Consider the following 25,252-nt stretch of genomic DNA (forward strand, 5'->3'; position numbering starts at 1 on the left):
CACACACTGACACCACTACACACACTGACACCACTACACACACTGACACACCACTACACACACTGACACACCACTACACACACTGACACCACTACACACACTGACACCACTACACACACTGACACACCACTACACACACTGACACACCACTACACACACTGACACACCACTACACACACTGACACCACCACACACACTGACACCACTACACACACTGACACACCACTACACACACTGACACACCACTACACAAACTGACACACCACTACACACACTGACACCACTACACACACTAACACCACTACACACGCTGACACCACCACTACACACACTGACACCACTACACACACTGACACACCACTACACACACTGACACCACTACACACTGACACCACTACACACACTGACACCACTACACACACTGACACACCACTACACACACTGACACACCACTACACACACTGACACCACTACACACACTGACACACCACTACACACACTGACACCACCACTACACACACTGACACACCACTACACACACTGACACACCACTACACACACTGACACCACCACTACACACACTGACACCACTACACACACTGACACCACTACACACACTGACACACCACTACACACACTGACACCACTACACACACTGACACCACTACACACACTGACACACCACTACACACACTGACACACCACTACACACACTGACACCACTACACACACTGACATACCACTACACACACTGACACACCACTACACACACTGACACCACTACACACACTGACACCACTACACACACTGACACACCACTACACACACTGACACACCACTACACACACTGACACACCACTACACACACTGACACCACCACACACACTGACACCACTACACACACTGACACACCACTACACACACTGACACACCACTACACAAACTGACACACCACTACACACACTGACACCACTAAACACACTAACACCACTACACACGCTGACACCACCACTACACACACTGACACCACTACACACACTGACACACCACTACACACACTGACACCACTACACACTGACACCACTACACACACTGACACACCACTACACACACTGACACCACCACTACACACACTGACACCACCACTACACACACTGACACACTACTACACACACTGACACACCACTACACACACTGACACCACCACTACACACACTGACACACTGACACACTACTACACACACTGACACACCACTACACACACTGACACCACCACTACACACACTGACACACCACTACACACACTGACACACCACTACACACACTGACACACCACTACACACACTGACACCACCACTACACACACTGACACCACCACTACACACACTGACACACCACTACACACACTGACACACCACTACACACACTGACACCACCACTACACACACTGACACACCACTACACACACTGACGCTGCGTGCGCTTGAGCGAGCCCTCCGGTGACGTCACCTCGTCGGGCAGTCGCTGCAGCCTCGCCGGTGACGTCACGGCCGTGCGCCTTAACCCCCCCCCCACCACCCCCACCTCCTCCTCGGACCCCCCCCTCACTCCACTCCTCCCCCCCATCGTCTCTCTCCCTGCCCCCATCACATCCCATTCTCATCCTCCTCGCCATCACGACCATCACCTTCCTGGTTCTCATCGCACGTCAGCGGCGTCATCATCATCAGCAGCATCATCAGCAGCATCAGCATCAGCAGAGAGATTCCGGCTGCGTGATGAAGGTAAGCAGCGTGGTGTAACCTCACTCGTTGCGTCCATCCCCAGGCACAGTCGCTCAGCTGATGGTGATGTCTCTCTGTGTGTGTGTCACTGTGTGTGTGTCACTGTGTGTGTGTCACTGTGTGTGTGTCACTGTGTGTGTGTCACTGTGTGTCTCACTGTGTGTCACTGTGTGTGTGTATCACTCTGTGTGTCACTGTGTGTTTCACTCTGTGTGTGTCACTGTGTGCGTGGCTGTCTTTGTGTGTCAGTGTAGGTACTGTGTTTATCAGTGTGTGTGTGTCAGTGTCATTGTGTCTGTGTGTGTCTGTGTGTGTCAGTGTGGGTACTGTGTTTATCAGTGTTTGTCAGTGTGTGTCTGTGTGTGTCACTGTGTGTGTGTCACAGTGTGTGTGTCAGTGTGTGTCTGCGTGTGTCACTGTGTGTGTGGCTTTGTGTCAATGTGGGTACTGTGTTTATCAGTGTGTGTGTCAGTGTGTGTCTGTGTGTGTCACTGTGTGTGTGGCTTTGTGTCAATGTTGGTACTGTGTTTATCAGTGTGTGTGTCAGTGTGTGTCTGTGTGTGTCACTGTGTGTGTGGCTTTGTGTCAGTGTGGGTACTGTGTTTATCAGTGTGTGTGTCAGTGTGTGTCAGTGTGTGTGTGTCACTGTGTGCGTCTTTGTGTCAGTGTGGGTACTGCGTTTGCCAGCGTGTTAGTATATTATCGTCACTGCGTGTGTGTATCTGTCTTTGTGTCAATATCGGTATGTGTGTATCAGTGTCATTGTGTCGGTGCGTGTGTGTGTCGGTGTGTGTGTGTGTCGGTGTGTGTGTGTGTGTCGGTGTGTGTGTGTCGGTGTGTGTGTGTCGGTGTGTGTGTGTCGGTGTGTGTGTATTATTTTGGCTGTGTGTGGGGAGCGGTGGCGTAGCGGTCAGCGCGCTACGCTAAGAACGACCCAACACCGGTGACGATTATTTAGAACCGGTCCTGGGTCTCTCCTAAGTCGACTCAGTCGCAAATGAGTAGCTGATACGGTGTGTAACCATCGCCACTGGGGGAGACAAAGGCGGCCGGGCGTGGTGTTGGCCACCCCCTCGTGTAGCCGTGCCGGCCTTCATAGTCCGCCACTAACAGCACTTGCCCCAACAGTCTGCTCAGGCTATACGGGGGATCTTTGTACGTGTGACGGTGTAAGTCTTAGCCATGTCGGTGTGTGTGTCTGTCTGTGTGTGTCTGTGTGTGTGTGTCTGTGTGTGTCTGTCGGTGTGTGTGTCTGTGTGTGTCTGTCGGTGTTTGTGCATCAGTGTGTATCGATAGAAGTGTTCGTGTCTGTGTTGTCCACGTGTGTGTCAGCGTGTTTGCTGTGTGTCTTTGTTGATGTATTTGTCAGCGTTACGTATCGTGGTGTATATCAGGGTATTTGTGTGAATAGGTGTTTTGTATCAATGTGTATCAGTGTGTGTGTGTCTGCGACTATCCTTGTGCCTGTGTGCATGCCTTATCAGTGCTGCCCCCCTGATTACAGACCCATTCAGACATTGTTGGTCACCCCGTGCCCCTTAAAGATATCAACGTTCGTCCTACAAAGTCCCATCACAAGGGAGAAACACAAACAAATGCACAATGTTTTGTTCGCGTGCCCGTATCGAAACGGCTGTACGCCGTATGGACTTGAAAGATCAATTTCCCTGCACAAGAATACGGGGTGAACCGTGTGGGTTTCCAGGTATGTGTGTGTGTATCGGTGTACGGTACAGAGGTGGTCTCTAACAGCACTTTCACACTCATTACCCACGTGGGTTTATCCGTGTCTTGTGTGTGTGTGTCGGGTGTGCTTGTAACAGTGTAGCGGCCAGTTCGATTCACGCCCACGGCCAAACACCGGTGACGATTATCTGAACCGGTGCTGGGCATCCCCTAGGTCGACTCGGCCTCAAATGAGTACCTGGTGCGGTGTGGTTAAATTAACCACTGGGGTGGCAAAGGTGGCCCGGGCGTGGTTTTGGCCACCCACCCCCCTCGAACAGCACTTGCCCCAACAGTCTGTTAAGGCTATACCGGGGGGAGGGGAATCTTCGTCTTTGTTTGGCACGACGCTTCGCGGCCACGTGCCTCAGCGGTAGAACAACCAGTGCCGCATTCAGCTCGTACGGGGCCCTAAAACAAACACACACATATTAACACACAAATGTTTAACTTGCACAGTAAAGTAATTGTATTTTTTCATTTGCAATACAGCCAGATAATACGACAAATCGCTAAGCTTAAACACGCAGTCGTTCGTAAAAGTTGAAGGCGGTATAGTACTATAGTAATCGAGCAAGTGCAGAATCGCTGAACCGGAATTGATATCTTGAAAGCATTTAGCGCGGGGCTTTTGAAAGTGCGGGGCCCGTAGCTACATATGTAGTACATGTAGTAGCTACTACACACACACTACATGTGTGTGTGTAGTAGCTACTACACTACATATGTAGTGTAGTAGCTACTACACTACATATGTAGTGTAGTAGCTACTACACTACATATGTAGTAGCTACTACACACACACTACATGTGTGTGTAGTAGCTACTCTTGCTACGAGGGCAATCCGGCACCGTGAGCAACTGTCGACGCCACCTTTCACGTGTGTGTATATATTTAGAGGACCGCAGAACTTGGGCAAATTGTCACCACCACGACGCCGCGGCGGCTGCCGTTACCGTCTTCCCGATCCTCCTCTGCGGTTCCGCGTCCTCTCCCTCTCGGGGTCTCCCTCTCGACGCTTGTGCGGCGGCTTGAGAAGTACACAGGGGGTGCTTAGAAACAATGCATTGTAATGCTGTAACACTTCTGGGAATTTGCAACAACAACCACGAGAAATGCGCCGCCTCTTGGCTCCGCAGACCGCCTGGATGGCGAACAAGGGGAGACTCTTTGACTTTTTGAAGCTGTTAACATCACATTTGTTACGATACTCATTGGTTCTTTCGGTGAAGTCACGTATGTAGAAATAAAATAGAATTTTAATAAATCACAAATAAAATGAAATTAACATTTTTATTTTATTTTAAAATAACATTTTCTTTTATTTGTGATTTATTAAAATTATATTCTAACTTCTAATTTTCTTTTATGTGATTTATTTAAATTTTATTTTATTTCTACATACGTGACTTTACCGAAAGAACCAATGAGTATAGTAATTCCTGCAGTCACGAAAGCTTCAATTCTAGATTTGTTATGATGTTACAGTGTATTGTCCGTTCTTTTTCCATTAAAAACGATAGTCCCATATAAGTGTAAAAACTTTTTTTTGAAGCACCCGGTATTAAATAGTTTTTAGATATTCATATTAGAATCGTTTACAAATGTTTCTCACTATACACACACACAGACTTCAGTTTGTATAACACATTTTAATTCTCCAGCCCTTCTTTGAAAACCATGGGAATTCACATTAGTAACTCAGTCACGATCCTTTAACTATATGTAGTTGATTATGTATGCACCACGTGTAGTCAATATGCCCGCGTATGTATTCGAGTCATAATGTAATCAGAATCTTTGTTTATACCGGGGGAATCCCATGAGCTATAAAGCTATTTTTTTACCCAGGGAAATCTCACTGAGTCTCGGGACTCCTTTACAAGAGGCTCCTGTTTCATTGGCTGTGTACACGCATTGTGTATGCGTGTGTTGTACTGTACTGCATGCACGTGTGTGTGTTCGTGGGGAGCGGTGGTGCAGCGGTTAGCGCTACGCCGCGCTACAAAACCCGGCGACCCGAGTTCGATTCCCGCTCACGGCCAAACACCGGTGACGATGATCTGAACCGGTCCTGGGCCTCCCCTAGGTCGACTCAGCCTCAAATGAGTACCTGGCACGATGTGTAAACATCGCCACTAGGGACACAAAGGTGGCCGGGCGTGGTCCTGGCCACCCACCCCCCTCGTGTGCCGTTCCGGCCTTCATAGGTGCTCGCTAACAGCACTTGCCCCAACAGTCTGTGCAGGCTATACGGGGGATTCTTTGTCTTTGTGCGGTGTATGCCCACTGGCCTATTTTGTGAGTGGTTCAGCACCCTGGACTTGCCAGGCGGGGGTCGCCGTTTCGATGTCCCGGCGCGGCACTTGAATGAACGATGTCCACCCATCGTGCGTGGCTGCACCGCAGCAAAGTCGACCGGGGAGTTCGGCGCGTGCGGCGGGGCAAAGTGTGCGGCGCTCCCAACTCTTCCACGAAGTCTCGAGCCGCCAGGCATCCATCCCTACCACGGGAGGAATCCAAAAGTTCCATCTGTAGAGGCTCTCTCTCGCTCGCTCGCCGGACTCTATAGAGCGGTGTTTCTCACCGCAAGGCCCCGAGCGGGTCACTGGCGGTCCCTGGTGGCCTTTAGTGCGGCCTCTGAGCTGCGGGCCCCCTCCCCAATGAGGTACAACGAGTGAGAAGACCCCTCCATCATCGTCGTCGTCGTCGTGCTGCTGCTGCTGTCAAACTCCCGATGGTTTCAAACGTGTGGCGGCCCTCACTGAAGTGATCCCCCCATCCTCCTCCCCGCTCTGTGAACGAGTGAAGAACACTGCTCGAGAGCTCCCGTGAGGCAGCAGTGACGCGAGCGAGCACTTGCAGGGGCCGCGCCTTTACCGCAGTTTTACTGCTGTCGTCCGAGTCGTAATAATCGGGTGCCTGGCACTCGCTTTCTCTTGCGTCAACACACGAGGCGTCAGTTCACAAGGCTCGGTGTCAATCCCCTGCCGGATGACACCAGCCCTCCCTGCCCCCCTCTCCTACTCTCCTTCCCCCCACGCCGTGCGGGTCATTGGACGGCGCGGTGGTCGAGACTAACGACGGAGTGGCAGCCAAAGGAGGGAGGGGGGGGGGGTAAGAAAAACGCGCCCCCGAGATGTCGTCCATCACGGAGACGGAGCATCGAAATCGCGTAACGCAGCGAGATGGATAATTACACTGGTCAACACACTTTTTCTGGCGCAAGGTATTCCAACGGTTTTCTAACACTGGTCAACACACTTTTTCTGGCGCAAGGTATTCCAACGGTTTTCTAACACTGGTCAACACACTTTTTCTGGCATAAGGTATTCCAACGGTTTTCTAACACTGGTCAACACACTTTTTCTGGCATAAGGTATTCCAACGGTTTTCTAACACTGGTCAACACACTTTTTCTGGCACAAGGTATTCCAACGGTTTTCTAACACTGGTCAACACACTTTTTCTGGCGTAAGGTATTCCAACGGTTTTAAAGTAATTTTGCGGTGCTGATTCCAAATCTGGCATCAGTTTTTGTCTATCACATCAGGTTTTTGAGATATCAAATATTGCATTTTCAATAAAAACTGCAGAAGAACAATATTAAATGAAAGTGGATATCTACATAAAATTATATTATAAACACACTATCCTAAAAATACAGCACCGTATTTTAACACTAAAGCAGTCACTGTCTCGCAACAACTTGCAATCATAAGTGACAGAGTTAATTTCGGGTAAAATCAATGAAAATGGGGTATGCCGATAGCATAAAAATGAGACGTGATAGAGCAAATCTGAGATCAGATTTGGAATCAGCACCCTGAAATTAGTCTAGAACAGCTGCAAAAGTCCAGGCCAGAAAAAAAAATGTTTTGTTTTTTTGTTGACCAGTGTAATAATTATCGTTGCATTTCGATTTAAAGCTTTCGTGACTGCAGGGATTCATCTTCTTGGTTCTTTCGGTAAAGTCACGTAGAAGGGAAGTAATAAAATAATAAAAATAAAACATAATAAAATTCCCTTCTTCGTGACTTTACCGAAAGAACCAATAATAATTCTCGTTGCGTTTTCGCAGCACCCGCGAGAGACGATGGCAGCTTATAGCGGCATTCATCCAGCAGTGGAATGACACACGACTGTAAATTACTTACTTGTGTTATTGTTACAGATGTTCACGGTTCGAATCAAGTGGCCGCGCCGGTTATCACCGCCGGTGCAATAATCGTAAATATTACTGCAAACGGGACTCTTGTATCTTGGCCTCTTGATGAGTTCTCGCCCGGTTCAACAAAACGATATCGGATTCTGGAACTCGATGTGAGTTGTGGGCACTCCAGACGCTTCGCTCTTATCCCGAGGGAAGAGGAAGTGCCTGTTCCGGTCACGATGCCATGCTGCTGCTGCTGGTGGCTGATGATGGCGGTGACCACGATGACTCTTGACCGTACTTAAATAAAAAATAAGTAAAAATAATTCCTGAACTCAAAACGAAACATTTTAATTTTATTTTACCAGGTTAAGCCCACAGAAGCGATCTGGCCACAAATCATAGCTCAACGAAGTGGTTTATCACGTGGGCATTTATAGTACTACTCGCTAACAGCACTTGCCCCGACAATCTGTCGAGGCTACGCGGAGGATCTTTGTCTCTGCCTGCAGCTACGCAGCTGCTAAGTTCTAACCGGGAACCCTCGTGTGACGTCATCCCGTGCCGGCACGTGACGGGTCGTCCACGTGACGCACGATCCACTGCTATATGTGAGGGGGGCCTCTCCCACGAAGTTGGTGCGAGCTGGTTTGGCGGGCAGCTTCATTCGATGTTTACACACCCACCGCACCAGGTACTCAATTGAGGGGGTGGTTGGGGGATGGGGGGGGGATACTCGTCTCACGGATGTTGACCGTGAGCGGGAATCCAACTCGGGTCAACGGGTCCCTAGTCCAGTGCGCTAACCAACTGCGCTAACCACTGCACCACCGCTCCCCACACACATGCACACGGCCCCTGTGGGCCTTATAATCGCGAACTGTAAATGTCCCCCCGTTCCTTGGGGATGGATATTTTCGTCACGCACAAAAGACACAGATAGCCGGTATAGCCTTTAATAGGCTGTCGGGGCAAATGCTGTTAGCGAGCACCTATTAAGGCCAGCACGGCACACGAGGGGGTGGGTGGCCAGCACCACGCCCGACCGCCTTTGTCTCCCCAGTGGCGATGTTTACACACCGCACCAGGTACTCAATTGAGGCTGAGTGGACCTAGGGGAGACCCAGTACCGGTTCGGATAATCGTCATTGGCGTTGACCATGAACGGGAATCGAACTCGGGTCTCCGGGCTCCGAGCACAGCGCACTAACCGTTGCATTATCTGTGTCTGTGTGTGTGAGCAGCAGTTTTTGTCGTGTGAGCGGCAGAGGGGAGCGGTGGTGTAGCGGTTAGCGCACTGCGCCAAGAACCCTTCCACCCGAGTTCGATTCCCGGCCACGGCCAAACATTGGTGGCGAAAATCTGAACCGTTCCTGGGCCTCCCCTAGGTTCACTCAACCTTAAGTGAGTACTGTACCTGGCGCGGTGTGTGTAACCGTTAGAAATGGGGGAGACAAAGGCGGCCGGGTGTGTGCGCTTTGTCAGCCTTAATAGGTGCTCGCCAACAGCACTGGCCCCAGGGGGATGTGTGTGCATGTGAGAGTACAGCGTGTTTATACTCTCATATCAGTATCTTGGCTTGCCTGGTGAAGATACAGAAAGAGGAGTGTGTGGATTACAGGGCAGACGGGGGGTTAGAGACATCGTGGTCGAGACTGGTGATGGAATGGATGTAGAGAAACGCAGACTCGCACGGAGACCCGCAGACTCTCACGGAGACCCGCAGACTCGCACGGAGACCCACATACTCGCACGGAGACCCACAGACTCACACGGAGACCCGCAGACTCGCACGGAGACCCGCAGACTCTCACGGAGACCCGCAGACTCGCACGGAGACCCGCAGACTCGCAGACTCACACGGAGACCCGCAGACTCACACGGAGACCCGCAGACTCGCACGGAGACCCACATACTCGCACGGAGACCCGCAGACTCTCACGGAGACCCGCAGACTCGCACGGAGACCCACATACTCGCACGGAGACCCGCAGACTCGCACGGAGACCCACATACTCGCACGGAGACCCGCAGACTCGCACGGAGACCCGCAGACTCGCACGGAGACCCACATACTCGCACGGAGACCCGCAGACTCGCACAGAGACCCGCAGACTCGCACGGAGACCCGCAGACTCGCACGGAGACCCGCAGACTCGCACGGAGACCCGCAGACTCGCACGGAGACCCGCAGACTCGCACGGAGACCCGCAGACTCGCACGGAGACCCGCAGACTCGCACGGAGACCCACAGACTCGCACGGAGACCCACAGACTCACACGGAGACCCGCAGACTCGCACGGAGACCCACAGATATACAGAAATATAGAGTCACATAGAGACACATATACTCACACAGGCCAATTCCATACAGAAACTCACATTTGCACAGAGACCCACAGAGACCCACATAGGGACTCTGGATTGGAACCCAGCATCTCAGCGGTGCAGGCACGGTGCCTCTGATCCATGAGCCACTGGGCCGCCCCGAGGTTAAAGAATTATTCAAAATCTCCTCGCCTATTTAAACAGCACGGTGGTACAGGCCTACGGCTAGCCGGCACCGAGACCGTTGGTTTGCAAGTGCTGTTAGCGAGCTCGGGTGAAGGCCGGCATGGCACACGAGGGGGTGGGTGGTTAGCACCACGCCCGGCCGCCTTTGTCTCCCCAGTGCTGATGTTTACACAGATGCACCGGGTAGTCATTTAAGGTAGAGTCGACCTAGGGGAGGCACAGGATCAGTTCAAGTATTCGCTGCTGTTATTGGGACTCAAACTCGGGCCGAAGGGGTCGTGGCGCAGTGCTCTAACCACTGAGCCTCCGCTTCCCCTCATGGACCCCATGGCCACCGCAGTGCCCCATGGGGGCCCTCTGGACGGGTGCGAGGGGGCTGGTAACCCGTCCACCTTCCAATTTAATTACCAGCAAACTACGTGGAAAGAAATCTACACACCCACACACGCACGCGCGTGCGCGTCACACACACACACACACGCTCACACCTGGACCAAAGGTGACGGAAACACAATGGGGCGGCGTATCCGTCGTCTCCCGTTACGTTATCGATCGGCAAACATTTACTTGTACCGAGACCGAACCGCACCCCCCCTGGAATTGAGCGTCACGGAGAGTCGAGGGTTGGTGGATCTCTCAGAGACGGCGTCGTCGTCGTAAATAACAAAACAAAAATCCGTGCTTCGTTTTCGTTCAACTGCAGCTCGGAGAATTTCAAATGTCGGTTTGAATTCACGCGGCGACAAAACACTGAAAACTAAAAACACAAAAATTGTCTTTTTTTTATTTTATTTTACCAGCTAAGGCCCACTGAGCTGTAGAACTCTTTTTCAGGAGTGACCTGGGTATCACAAACGATAGCCCAACGGAAGTGGCTTATCACGTGGAAATTTATAGCCAAATACTCTAAAACGCACGTTTCTAAATGTGGAGGGAAAAAGCGGAGAAAAATCCACGCGGCCACGGGGGAGAGAGGCGTCAGGATCGGAATCAAACCCACGACCTCCTGCATACCAGGCGAGGTAGTTAACATCTGGCCACCGTGATGATGATGGTGAGAGACACGACAAACTCCAAATCTACAGCAGGCGTCAGGGTCGGAATCAAACCTACGACCTCCTGCATACCAGGCGAGGTGGTTAACATCTGGCCACCGTGATGATGATGGTGAGAGACACGACAAACTCCAAATCTACAGCAGGCGTCAGGGTCGGAATCAAACCCACGACCTCCTGCATACCAGGCGAGGTAGTTAACATCTGGCCACCGTGATGATGATGATGGTGAGAGACACCGCAAACTCCAAATCTACAGCAGCCGTCAGGGTCGGAATAAAATCCACGACCTCCTGCATACCAGGCGAGGTAGTTAACATCTGGCCACCGTGATGATGATGGTGAGAGACACGACAAACTCCAAATCTACAGCAGGCGTCAGGGTCGGAATCAAACCCACGACCTCCTGCATACCAGGCGAGGTAGTTAACATCTGGCCACCGCGGCGCTCCCTATGACTCTCCTGCGGCAGAGCGAACCGGCGAAAGTCGCTGCCCTCTGCCGTGCGCGTGGACTAGAGGACGCTCACAGCAGGAGCAGGAGGAGGAGGGATCTGAGAGGCGGTAGCTCATCTTCTGGGTTCTTTCGGTAAAGTCACGTAGAAGGGAAATAATAAAAATAAAACATTAAATAATTCTCACGACGTTTCGGCCACAACGCAAGCAGCCGTCCTCAGGTGAAGACGCTGTCTTTCCGACAGAACTGTTCTTCACCTGAGGAAGGCTGCTTGCGTTGTGGCCGAAACGTCGTGAGAATAATTTTATTATGTTTTATTATTATTTTATTATTTCCCTTCTACGTGACTTTACCGAAAGAACCAAGAAGATGAATCTTGCAGTCACGAAAGCTTTAAAGCGAAATTTAGGCGGTAGCTCATTCCCTTGGGCCGTAATCACCGGAGCCTGGCACAGGCGATCGCCGAGTCAACACCCGTGGCGTGACATCGGTGGCGGCGGAGCATGAATGTCACCGCCGCCCACACCCCGCCCCCCACCGCGTTATCGCAACTCGAGTTGGGGCCCCCCCCATAAAAGTCACGGTCACCCAGCGAGCGAGCGTCACACACCTCTCCGCCCGCGGGAAGCACGGTTGGCTACGGGCGGTCGAAGGAAGTTCAATGCACGTACGTACGGAGTACGGAGTACGGCAAACGTGACGGAACTCGGTTCAACGCGTTTGTCCGTAACACCTCTCCCCTGTCCTTGCACGCGACGGAGGCAGCGACAGCGATGATGATGATGTTGTTGTCGTTCAGGAGCTTGAGACCAATGTCGAGTTCTGCTGCTGCTGCTGCTGCTCGCCAGGACGAGAGGGCTTCTTCAGCAGAGAGAGAGAGAGAGTTCGTGTCGTGTCGCTGTTCCTCCGTTGAAGGAGCGGAGGCCACAGTGGGTTTTCCACGCGGTCCGTAGCTTGCGTGGGCACAATCTCACTAATGTGGCTCGTGTCTTTTACGTATCTAGCGGGGTCACCATCTTTTGGGTCTCGAGGATTCTGCAAGTACCTCTTTGGGTCTTAATGGGGTTACTTCGTGGTCCATAGTTTCATCAGTCACACTTCTGTGGCTTGCCGTTAATGTCTCTCTACATGTCTCTGTGTGTCTCTGTGGGTCTCTGTGTGTCTCTGTGTGTCTCTGTGGGTCTACTGTAAGACCCATAGTCAAGGCTGCATGGCCACAATCGTACGACTGTGGATTGTATCGTTAATATTCCGTTCACGACGGAGATGTGCGCAATCGGTCCATCATTAACACCGTGTGGCTTTGATAAAAGCGGGGGGGTGTGGGAATATAAATATTTATAATACTTGACGTATCGGGCGACAGGCCTTCTTCATAGCAAACCAAATAATTTCGCAAATATGTATTAGTAAGATGGCGCAGAAAGTGGGTTGTTGACCCACCAGCGGCCAGTCCAGGTTATGTTTCTCTGCCCGCCTCACTTAATCGGTGCTCACGATCGGCAATTTCCGCAACAACCTGCGTGGCTACACTGGTTGCTACAGTGGCCAGGAGATGTTAACAACCTCGCCTGGTATACAGGAGTTCGTGGCTTCGATCCTGACCCTGACGTCTGTATATTTGGAGTTTGCTGCGTCTCTCACCCCCGTGGTCGCGTGGATTTTTCTCCGGGTCCTACGGCTATTCCCTCCACATTTATAATCGACGTCACGCGTTTAGAGCATTTGGCTGCCGTAAATGTCCACGTGAGAAGCCCCTCCTCGTCGAGCTATCATCTGTGTGGCCATGTCGCTTCTGAAAAAAGGCTGTAAAGCACAGTGGGCCTTACCTGGTAAAATAAAACGTTTAAATTTCGATTTAAAGCTTTCGTGACTGCAGGGATTCATCTTCTTGATTCTTTCGGTAAAGTCACGTAGAAGGGAAATAATAAAAATAAAACATAATAAAATAATTCTCACGACGTTTTGGCCACAACGCAAGTAGCCGTCCTCAGGTGAAGACCAGGTCTGTCGTTCAGACGCTGTCTCCCCGACAGACCTGGTCTTCACCTGAGGACGGCTGCTTGCATTGTGGCCGAAACGTCGTGAGAATTGTATTTTATAATGTTTTATTTTTATTATTTTATTATTTCCCTTCTACGTGACTTTACCGAAAGAACCAAGAAGATGAAACGTTGAGTTCAGGGTGACCTTTGTCTTTGTGGTTGCGCGACGCTAGCGGCACGATAGATCTTTTGCTGGCGCACTGGCGGGGTGGATTGTAGCGCCGCTGCATCGCTTGCAGCGCCGCGTGAGAGATGACGACGACGACTTGGCGAGGTCTCCATCCAGCAGTGGAGAGATCATGGCTTACGGACGACGATGACGACCTGTGTGTCATGTGCCCCCCCCCCCTGCCCCTGCCCCCACCCCCTCCGCACCATTTTCGTCGCAGCATCTTCATCTGCTGCCCTCGTTCCACTCGCGACCGCAAGTGCTGCCCCACTTTGGGGGAGCAGCCGATTGCTGATTGGCTGCAATCACACTCAAGGTAACCCCCCCCCCCCCCAACTTCCCACACACACTCCTCGGACTAGCTGTGCCCCCACAACTGATTAGAGTAATTAAATCTGTAATTGACGAGGAAACCAATCGCAACAGACTAGCAGTCCGTCCCTCCAAGCAGCCAGGCAGCCAGCAAAACTTGTTTACAACGTAGTATGAAATATGAATGCATGTCCTCAGTGTCTTTGTCCCATTGGTGCCTGTTGGGATGGTCACGGTTTCTGAACTCCGAAAGCCGGGCGGTTCTAAACAATAAAAATCGGCCACACGCGCAGTTCCTTTGAGCTGGTGGATCTCGACAAGTCCTGAGAGATTTTGTGCAATCCATAATTAGGCTCCTTCAGCCGATGTTTACGGTTCATCGTGAACACACAAACTCAAAACGTCCATCGGGAAGTTTTTTGTTTAAAATGACATTGGTCATCATGATGGTCATTTTGAAACTGTAGTTCTCATCTCGTCCCATGGTGCATAGAAGTGCCATCCACTCGGCTCTCCATTCACGTGCTATGCAGAAGGCCCACTGCCCGAAACGTCCATTATATAAGTTTCCATTTAAGACCACAACAATAACAAACAACAACCGCCCTTGAAGACCACATAGGGTTATTGACAAAGGTGTTGAGTTTTTTTCTCTCCGTTATTTGTGTTTGCAAGTCATGTCCTAGGTAATGTCATAAGACTTGTCGTGAGTAAAATCGTAAGTGATGTCGTAAGTAATATAAGTGATGTCATAAGTAACGAGATGAGGACGTTCACATTTGGAATGATCACCGACCAGGTAGAAATCTGCGGAAGCTCGTCCACCTCCCTCTCACTCGACCCTTGACCTCCCCCCCCCACGCACCCCCTTACTCCCGCTTGTAACCCACAGGGACAGTGAGCCACGGAGCCTCTCCCTACCCCCCCCCACCACCACAAAAAACTGGGGGGCTCAGCGACCACTCGAGTGAGTGAAGGAGCTAACGAACAAATGAGTGAATGAGACACTTAACGATTGGTCGATTGAATTGTCATGCGAGTGACTGATGGGAGTGAATGAACGAGTGATTGAGGGAACGAGTAACCGAGTGAATGAGTAACTGACCGTATGCGCGAACGTGTGAGCGACTGCGTCGGTGAGCGAATGAACGGGCTGGATGGAGAACGAACGATCAAACGAGGACACGGCCGAATGAGTTCACGAGCAAGCGAGCCATTGGCTGAACTATTGAACAATTGATTTGACGTTCGAGCGAGCAATTGATCGGGGGAACCGGCGATGAAGTGCTTCTTCAGCTAATGATCAAATGAGTGATCGAATGTGTGATTAAAGCGAGCGATTGCGCAAGCCGGCGACTGGGCAACCAAACACTCAACTGCCCCGACTGACCGACTGACCCACTGATCAACCGACTAACCCACCGATGGACTTGACTAACCTATCAACCAAGCGATAGACAAACCGACTAACAAAGCAAATCGATTGAAGAACCAACTCACCGATTAACCAACCGACCGACTTATCAACCAACTGACCAACCACGCAAACGACCGACCGACCGAGCACCCAACCGCTGAACCCGATCAACCGACCAATCCCATCAGCCCACCGCTCACCCATTCAACCAGCCCACCGCTCACCCATTCAACCAGCCCACCGCTCACCCATTCAACCAGCCCACCGCTCACCCATTCAACCAGCCCACCGCTCACCCACTCAACCAGCCCACCGCTCACCCATTCAACCAGCCCACCGCTCACCCATTCAACCAGCCCACCGCTCACCCACTCAACCAGCCCACCGCTCACCCACTCAACCAGCCCACCGCTCACCCATTCAACCAGCCCACCGCTCACCCACTCAACCAGCCCACCGCTCACCCACTCAACCAGCCCACCGCTCACCCACTCAACCAGCCCACCGCTCACCCATTCAACCAGCCCACCGCTCACCCACTCAACCAGCCCACCGCTCACCCATTCAACCAGCCCACCGCTCACCCATTCAACCAGCCCACCGCTCACCCACTCAACCAGCCCACCGCTCACCCATTCAACCAGCCCACCGCTCACCCACTCAACCAGCCCACCGCTCACCCACTCAACCAGCCCACCGCTCACCCACTCAACCAGCCCACCGCTCACCCATTCAACCAGCCCACCGCTCACCCATTCAACCAGCCCACCGCTCACCCACTCAACCAGCCCACCGCTCACCCACTCAACCAGCCCACCGCTCACCCATTCAACCAGCCCACCGCTCACCCACTCAACCAGCCCACCGCTCACCCACTCAACCAGCCCACCGCTCACCCACTCAACCAGCCCACCGCTCACCCATTCAACCAGCCCACCGCTCACCCACTCAACCAGCCCACCGCGAGCGATGGGAGGCGGTGGAGGCCGCGCGGCCGCGGCGATGCCCGTGGAGCCGCTGACGCTCAAGTCGCGCTGGTACATCTACGCCATCCACGGCTACTTCTGCGAGGTGATGTTCACCGCCGCGTGGGAGTTCGTTGTCAACAAGAACTGGAAGTTCCCCGGCGTGACGAGCGTCTGGGCCCTGTTCATCTACGGCACGTCCATCCTGGTGCTCGAGTGGATGTACCTGAGGCTGCGCGGACGCTGCAACATCCTGCTGCGCTGCGTCGTCTACACGCTCTGGACCTACGCCTGGGAGTTCTTGACGGGCCTCGCGCTGCGACAGGTCGACGCCTGCCCCTGGGACTACTCGCACTTCCGCTACAACTTCATGGGCCTCGTGACGCTGGAGTACGCGCTGCCCTGGTTCTGCGGCTGCTTCCTCGTCGAGACGATGGTCATCCGCAACACGCTGCGCCTCCGCTTCGACGAGCGCGGCGAGCGCAAGGCCAGGGCCGCCGCCGTCGCCGCGAAGGCCGAATGACCGCGGACACGGCAGAAGAGGCGGAGGTGACGGAGGAGGTGGCGGAGGAGGTGGCGGAGGAGGTGGCGGAGGAGGTGGCGGAGGAGGCGGCGGAGGAGGCCGCGGGAAAGCGGGACCGGCGATCGGACGGTCACGACAAACGATCGATCGGTATGCTTCGAGCGAGCGGGCGGGTGGAGTTGGGGGAGGGAGAGGGGCCCACCGATCAACCGATCCACCGATCGATCGGTTGTGCGGTCGGTCGACTCGAGGGGCCGGTACCCGGTCGCAGGGCGACATGAAAGCCGGGTGACGACCGCTGCGCTGATCGGTCGACCCACCGACCAAAGCCGGGCGTCCGTGATCCACCAACCCTCTTGCGGATGACGGAGAGTCTCCCCGGAGATGGGGGGGGGTCTCTGGGGACGGCAAGGAACCTCCCCTCAGTTTCCGTCGCTTCTCCGGACCGCCACAAACCGCGTCGCCATTCCGGTCCGGCCGGCCGGCGCCACAGTTCGGATTTGTGACGGCGGCGCGAAGTCGGCCATCGGCACGGCGAGCGGTCGGTAGGCCTGCCGCTTGTCGAGAGCCGGGCGATCGTGACGACGCCGATAATTTATTCACATCTGAGTTGCCGAACGTGGATTGAGTTGGAGGTTACGTTTCCAGTTTACCGGCGTTTAAATTCTTGAATGTATATGTCGTTCGATCTCTAATCCGCCGTTTATTTTTTTTGCGGTTTTTTTTTTCCATCAAAGTAGTTTGGAGGATCTTGTTTGTTCTTTAAAAGTCTTAGAGGCTCTTTGATTGTGTTTTTAAAAAAATCTAATTTGTTTAATTTAAAGAAAAAACTTTCCATTTCATCGTCCTCCTACTCCTCGTCGCAGTTTCCGTTTTTGTGTCTCCCGGGGTTGTTCCGCCAATTTAAAGCGGCACGACTCTTGCGATCTTCCCCAATTAATTTATTACTTTCTCAACGCGCACATTTTTTCCCGTGTGGTTCAACAATTCCCGTCGAACGCTCCGTTTCATTCGGAACTCGTTTTTTTATTTTTTCTTCGTGTTTAACGCAAATCCATTTGAGCTTAAGATGTTTTCCGTACCTCTCGGTTCGAATTCGCCGACACTCCCACGTGTCCAGGAATTCCTGCACAACTCTCATCATCATCATCGTCGTCATCGTCGTCGTCATCGTCATTTTATTACGTTTTAAAGATACTTCAAACTGAACCCGTCGTACTTTTATTTTTACTTTAAGAACAAGTAGAAGAAAGAAGAAAACATACAAAAAAAACTAACAAGAGCTTTAACAAAAAACAACCACGCGTACATATATATTTACATGTACTAAGTACGATATTACAATACGACCAGCACTGCATGCAGAGGCCTTCATCCAGCAGCGGATTGACCAAGGTCTTGTATTTAACTGCGGCGCGGAAACCCGCGTGCAACACCACGAGCGAGCACCGACGATCGCGGTCCCAACGTCGAGCGAGCGAAGATGCCGCCAGGAACAGTAGCAACGGGGGACTCCCAGGGGAGACCCCCCCCCCCGGCCCCCCACCTCCCTCCTGCCCCCCCAACCTCCCCCTCACCACCCCCCCACCCCCTACTGCATCCCCACATCCCCCGACAGCAGCAGCTGCTGCTGGGTTTTTTTTATTTGTGCGCGCGGTTTCGGCGGCCGGGGTGAGCGATTTGGATTGCGACTTGTGTGCGGTTTGCGTGACCTCTCGTGGGTCAAATAAGAAATCCGCGGCAGTCGGTTCTGTCCGCTGCTGCCACCGCCGCCGCCCTCGCTGCTGCTGCTGCCGCGGATTTCTACCCGGGATCACCGGCTGACTGTGAATTGTCTTGATGTTCGGACCCCCCCCCCCCCCCCGTTGGTGTTTAGTGTCTCAGCCGAGCCCGTGGCATGTCGGACTCGTATTGTGGGTTATGTAATAATGTGGATTGAATGAAGATGGCTAAAATCATCGTCATCATCATTGTCATCATCATCATCGTCGTCGTCGTTAGCCAGTGTCTATCCACTGCTGCATGGAGGCCTCCCCGTGCCGTTGCCCATCCCTCGCGACCCATCGTCTGACTCTGCGCACGTGAACGGATTTCGTGGCCGGTTGTCCGCTAGGCCGCCCCTCCCCTCCTCCTTCGGCTGCCACTCCGTCACCAGTCTCGTCCCATCGGCCCTCGCCCCGTCCGGCGATGCGTTCCGCCCAGGCCCATTTGCTTTTCTACTCGCGATCTTTAAAAGTAATCCCGATAACAATAACGGCAGCGTCTTCTTCTTGGTTCTTTCGGTAAAGTCACGTAGAAGGGAAGTAATAAAATAATAAAAATAAAACATAATAAAAATAATTCTCACGACGTTTCGGCCACAACGCAAGCAGCCGTCCTCAGGTGAAGATCAGGTCTGTCGGGGAGACAGCGTCTGAATGAAACACCACCACGCTTGGAGCGTATATACGCTCCAAGAAACGTCGTGAGAATTATTTTATGTTTTATTTTTATTATTTTATTACTTCCCTTCTACGTGACTTTACCGAAATAAACAAGAAGATGAATCCCTGCAGTCACGAAAGCTTTAAATCGAAATTTAACGGCAGTGCCCTTTACGTTTCTCGAGGCTAGTTTGCAGGAGGTTCCCGTTGCCTCGGGACGTTTGGCCACTTTCTATTTGCGGAGAGAGCCTGGCACCGCGTGCGTGGAAACCGGAGAACCTGGAGAAAGTCCACAAAGCACGACGCAAGGGGGCACCCTTCAAGGCCCCGCACAGATTGAATCAACAATCCAATTACGTAATGCCATCTTCCTGGTCCGCTACGTCGCAGCCCCGAAGCCTGTAACACCTGACATTCCCATCCGATTGCAAACGAGGCTGCCCAGCTTCCGACACGCGACGTGATTGTGGGGGTTTAGGGGTTAGGAGTTATTGGGGAATTATGAAACGCCGCGCCGCGGATAAAATATAAACGGGGGTATAAATAGCGAGCGAGGAGCAGGTGGTGCCCGGCTCTCGCAAATGTCGACTCGTGTTGGGAGCCGCCTGAGCTATCGTGACGCCAGCGTTGCAGACATTAGCTTACACCGCCAATGACGATCGACGATGATTGACCCCGGTGATGACGGTGAAAGTGATCGCTTACCTTATCGTACATTCTTTTAGCGACTTAACCAAGGCGCTGTTCAGTGAACTGTGGTACAAGTTGACGATAATCGTGGTGATGGTGTGGTCATTATGATGATCGCAGAGATGGCAATGACGGCGATGGTGGTAATGAGCTCACGGCGAAGATGATGGTGATGTCGACAATGATAGTGACGATGAAGACGCAGCTCGCTGTGCCGTAGAGCGCATGACCTCTCTCTCCTCCTCCTCCTCCACCACTCGCTCGCCCGATCGATTCAGTGTCATCCCCCTCACCCCATTTGGCCTGATGGATGATGCGATGCCTCGAGTGTCACCCTCTCTCCGCTCGCCCGTTCAATCGCGGCGCCCGCCCACTCGCTTGCGCGCCCGCCCGCCCGCTCGCTCGCTCCCAAGACTCCCTTGAGAAATCATCTCCCTTCGCCTCGTTTGGAGACGAGAGGAGGACATTGAAAATTGTAGCGATCAGCCGATTCGGTGGATTCTGTGGTCCGTGAGTTAGGGGCGCTGCGATGGCGAGACAATATCTCCCTCGCCTGGTACACAAGAGGTCATGGGTTCGAGCCCGACCCTGACGCCTGCTGTATATTTCGAGTTTGCATGTCTCTCTATCTCTCCCCGTGGTCGCGTGGATTTTTCTCCGGGTCCTCCGGTTTTTCCCTCCACGTTTATAAACGTGCATTTAGAGCATTTGGCTGCAATAAATGTCCACGTGACGATAAGCCACTTCGTTGAGCTATCATTTGTGGCCAGGTGGCTTCTGAAAAAGAGCTGTACAGCTCAGTGGACCTCACGCGGTAAAATTTTAAACTTTTTTTTTAAGTTTAGTTTATAGTTGTTGCGTGAAAAGTACATTTAATTAATGTACGAGGCAAAGACGGCAAGGAGGCGAAATTTATTCCGTCGTTGACATTCTCCACGACGATGCTCAATGGTCATTTTTGCGAGTCCCGACCCCCTCCTAGAAAAATCTTAAAGTGTTCAAAAACAAACCAAAAACAAATCTGGCTCTCGCCTGATAAAGCTGGTTGTAATTACTGGCGAAACGTCGTACTCAGATTGTAAATGTTGTGGCTTGGCTCTCCAACACACCGGTGTTGCTGTACTAGTGACGAATTGGCCACGTTCTGTTTACGTGACAGCCCTTACTAGTTGGCCGTGTCGGGTGGTGGCGGGTTTAACGACACATTTATATATTTACACGATCTAACCCAAACAAACCTCTTATGGACAAAAACATCAAAATCGATTTGGCGCAGATCTTACAGTCCTTCGTGACGTTAGTCCGCAAGCAATCTCTGTTACTGCCCGTTTAACCCGTGGGGGTTTTCGTGGCCAATATTGACAAGGTTCGTTTTCGATTGTTTGGGGCCAGTGTTGTGTCGTACTCCCTCCTCCACCCGACGCAGCCAAACAAACAAACAAAAAGTTCCGGTACTTCCATTGTGTGTGGCAAATGTTGAACAAACAGACGGAAAGAGACCTCTAGGCATCACTCCCTACTACTCCCTGCCCATCTGTGCGGGACGTTGATGATTTCACGCCGCCTACCGAAGGCCCGAGACTGGAAGAGGGCATTCTCACAATTCTGGCATCTCCGATTAGCGCGGTTGGCTACGTGCAGTGCGAAAAGAAGCTCAACGTACATGTACAATCACCGCATGCTGTCCGTTGGTACTTCCAGCGAAACGCCAGACTCCCCGATTGTTAAAGGCGCGTGTGTAATGTTCTCCGACAACACAGCGGCGTGCCGACGCGATACGGAAATACAACGGTGCGTTTGTTCACGTGAGCGCTTTTAAGTGGCTGCGTCGGGTGGAGGATGGCGTGCGACACAACACTGGGGGCTGTACTCACACGCGGTCGGTCATCTCGCCCCCAACAATCGATTGCGGTTGATACCGTTACTGTTTTACAACTGCGTGTGCTTTCACGGTTGTTGCCGCTGTGTGCGCGCGCGCGACTCTCCCGTGTGAATTCGGGTCGTGCCAATTCTCTCCACGTGCTGGGAGCATCTCGCTAATTAACGCGGAGTTTTGTAACGGCGCAGTTTTACGTTCTCCACCACGGAGAAAATGAGAGAGAGAGAGAGGAGAGAATGAGAGAGAATAATTGAGAGGCACGGGGAAACCACAGACAGGCAGGAAGGTTTTAACCGGTTGGCCACAATTGGCCAAGCCCTGTGGGTCCTATGTGCGGATGTTTGGTCAACTTCATTGATGAAGTGGTTTATTCATTCACGTGGGAGGAGAGAAAGAAAAGCCCACGCGTGTGAGAGCCGGTCGCCGCTTGAACCCCCCCCCCCCGTACAGATGGAACTGAACGGACAGCCACACCTAAGAGGTCCAGAAGCAAATTTTATGATTGGGTTTTTTTTTCTTGTTGTTGTGTGCAGTCATTGGTGACTGATAATTGGTGAAACTATCGAATCGCTACGCCCGAGAACGCCGCCTTCAATCACTGCAAATTGGAGCGGCTAAAATCTGGATTCGAAGCCAGGATATCTCATCGTCTGGGACCTCTCGGTTCTAGCACGTGGAGCGTAAACGTCTGACAAAGTGTCCAGCAAGCCCGGACAGACATCAGAGAGAGCTGCGGTTACTGCCGTCATTAATATCGGTTACAAATTAAAACGAGCAATGTCTCCTTTATGTATAATCCGTCTCTCTACGTTAAAATAATAACAACAAAATATATATAAAGTCTCACATCCCATCAGCTGCTGCCACGGCCTATTGGGAGTGAATTTCAGCAGCAATGGTTCAAGACGAGCAAAACTCTTGCGACCAGTTTCGACACACAGTGTCTCATCAGCAGCAGAGCCAGGCTTTGCTTGAATCAATGTTGAACTGCCGCATGTTACAATACCAGGGGTTCTGGTTCAACGCGAAATGATGAAGTCATACGAAACGCACAGCTGCGTCAAGAAACATTTGGTTAACGTGGAGAGACGGATATGTGCGGCGTGTCGATTTTGTTACTTGAACGCTCATCGACAAGAACGTGCGTCATGATTATGTTTTGAGTTGAACATCACGTAGCTCTGTTCGTATCGGCAAAAGTATTTTTTGTTTCGTTTCATTTCATTTTGCCGCTCGAGGCAGTGACGTAGCTACGCAGTGCGCAGGCGGTGCAACTGCGCCCCCCTCCTCCCCATGGCCGCCTTTGTCTCCTCCAGTGCTGCGGCATTTTAACGTCGAGTTCACCTAGAGGGGGGCCACGGGGAGGATTTCCAGATCTCGCCACTGATGTTAGCCGTGGCCACGTCGCATTCCTTAGCAACAGAGGGCCCAAAACGAGCACTCGACCAGCGCCACTGAGCAGTGCGAGAAGTTAAATTTTCGTTAATTCGTTTACTTATTTATAATCGTTTCGTATTTTTTGTTGGCTGTGTCCTTTTTAAAAAAATTTAGTAATGTTACCGTAATTGTTTTATTTTGTTTGTTCACTGACAGATGTCAAAGATTGATGTCAGGTCGTTTTACAGATTATGCAATGCAAATGTGTCCAACATGTCTGTCCATTGCGATTTCGGGATCCGGGGTTGATCGGTGTTGTTGATTGATTAACTATCGAGTGCTTGATTGAATGATTAAGCTATTGAATGGGTAGTAAAGCCAAGCGAATAAGGGACTCGACACGAAGGAAGCGTGCAATGAACTCCGCCCGGTGGCGGCGAGGCCAGAGTGAAGAATTAAGCCAAGCAATGCAAAAACTAAATGTTTCAATGTAACGCGGAAGATGCGTGTTTTTTGTTTCCCTTTCTCTCGCGTGTGATAATTTATGAAGAATGTAAATTTAAAATTGGCAATTCTGATGTATGTCCATCTGGGTTACGCGCCTGTGTGTGTGTTGTTAGGAACTGAGTAGAGTTGTACAATACTGTATATGTGCGCGTGTGCGCAAAAACACTGACAAAGGTGCCCTGTTGTAGCCTGCATAGACTGTTGAGGCAAGTGCTGTTGGCGAGCACCTATTAAGGCCGGTACGGTGCGCGAGGGGTATTGGTGTGGCTAGCACCACACCCGGCCGCCTTTGTCTCCCCGTCAGGCGTTAGGAACTAATTTTAAGGCCGAGTCGACCTAGGCACATCACTCGCCACTGATGTTAGCCGTGGCTGGGATTTGGAAGGCGGGGAGCCGGGTTCGTAACGTAGCGCGCTAACCACTACACCACCGCTCCCCATAGACACACGCACAACGCACGTAACAAAGATCCCCCGTGTAGCCTTATCAGCCTGTAGGGGCAAGTGCTGTTAGCGAGCATCTATGAAGGCCGGCACGGCACACGAGGGGGTGGGTGGCCAGCACCACGCCCGGCCGCCTTTGTCTCCCCAGTGGCGATGTTTACTACACACCGCACCAGGTACTCATTTGAGGCTGAATCGACCTAAGGGAGGCCCAGGACCGTTTCAGATAATCGTCACCGGTGTTGGCCGTGAGCGGGAATCGAACTCGGGTTAACCACTACACTACCGCTCCCCAGGTCACACATACTCACACATAATTGATATAAATGACACCTATACACAATCACAAAACACACACATACGCACACACAAACAGAAACGCACACAACAGCGGCGGTCACACCACCGCAGCAGCGCTTGTGCCAGGCTAGGTGCACTTTGAAACGACCACGTGAAGCGTGGAAGGTCCCGGTGCAGACACCACACCCAGGTGTCACGGGTTAACCCACTGAAATGACCGGCAGATGCACCGCCGAGATGAGAGATCTCGACGTTCCGGCCGAGCAGCCTTCGTCAGGTCGTATTTCCCGAACAGAAGGTACAGGCGCAGCCCTGCAAGTAGCTTCTCTCGCCCCGCAGCTGGCGGAAGGGCGTCAACGAGAAGGCAGCTAATTCTAGATTTGAAGCTTTCGTGACTGCAAGGATTCATATTCTTAGGTTTTTTCGGTAAAGTCACGTAGGTAAAAAATTAAAATTAATAAAAGTAAAATTAAATAAAAATCACGACGTTTCGGAGGCAACACAAGCTTCCGT

The 25,252-nt window shown here is 52.0% G+C and overlaps 1 protein-coding gene and 1 long non-coding RNA gene across 2 annotated transcripts; both read left to right on the top strand.

The window, feature by feature from the left end:
* Positions 1 to 1,651: 1,651 nt before the first annotated feature.
* Positions 1,652 to 16,045, top strand: LOC144941757 (uncharacterized). The gene is made up of 3 exons (XR_013639264.1): positions 1,652 to 1,784; positions 14,124 to 14,219; positions 15,108 to 16,045. It is a non-coding gene; the product is annotated as an uncharacterized LOC144941757 (long non-coding RNA).
* A 409-nt stretch (positions 16,046 to 16,454) lies between these two features.
* TMEM229B (transmembrane protein 229B) lies at positions 16,455 to 17,162 on the top strand. Its single transcript, XM_078868173.1, has one exon. It carries the CDS (start codon positions 16,602 to 16,604, stop codon positions 17,118 to 17,120), a length of 519 nt encoding a protein of 172 aa, XP_078724299.1. The 5' UTR covers positions 16,455 to 16,601; the 3' UTR covers positions 17,121 to 17,162.
* The last annotated feature ends 8,090 nt before the right edge of the window (positions 17,163 to 25,252 follow it).

This window comes from Lampetra fluviatilis, chromosome 25 (genome assembly GCF_964198595.1).
Source record: "Lampetra fluviatilis chromosome 25, kcLamFluv1.1, whole genome shotgun sequence".
Taxonomy (NCBI): Eukaryota; Metazoa; Chordata; class Hyperoartia; order Petromyzontiformes; family Petromyzontidae; genus Lampetra; species Lampetra fluviatilis.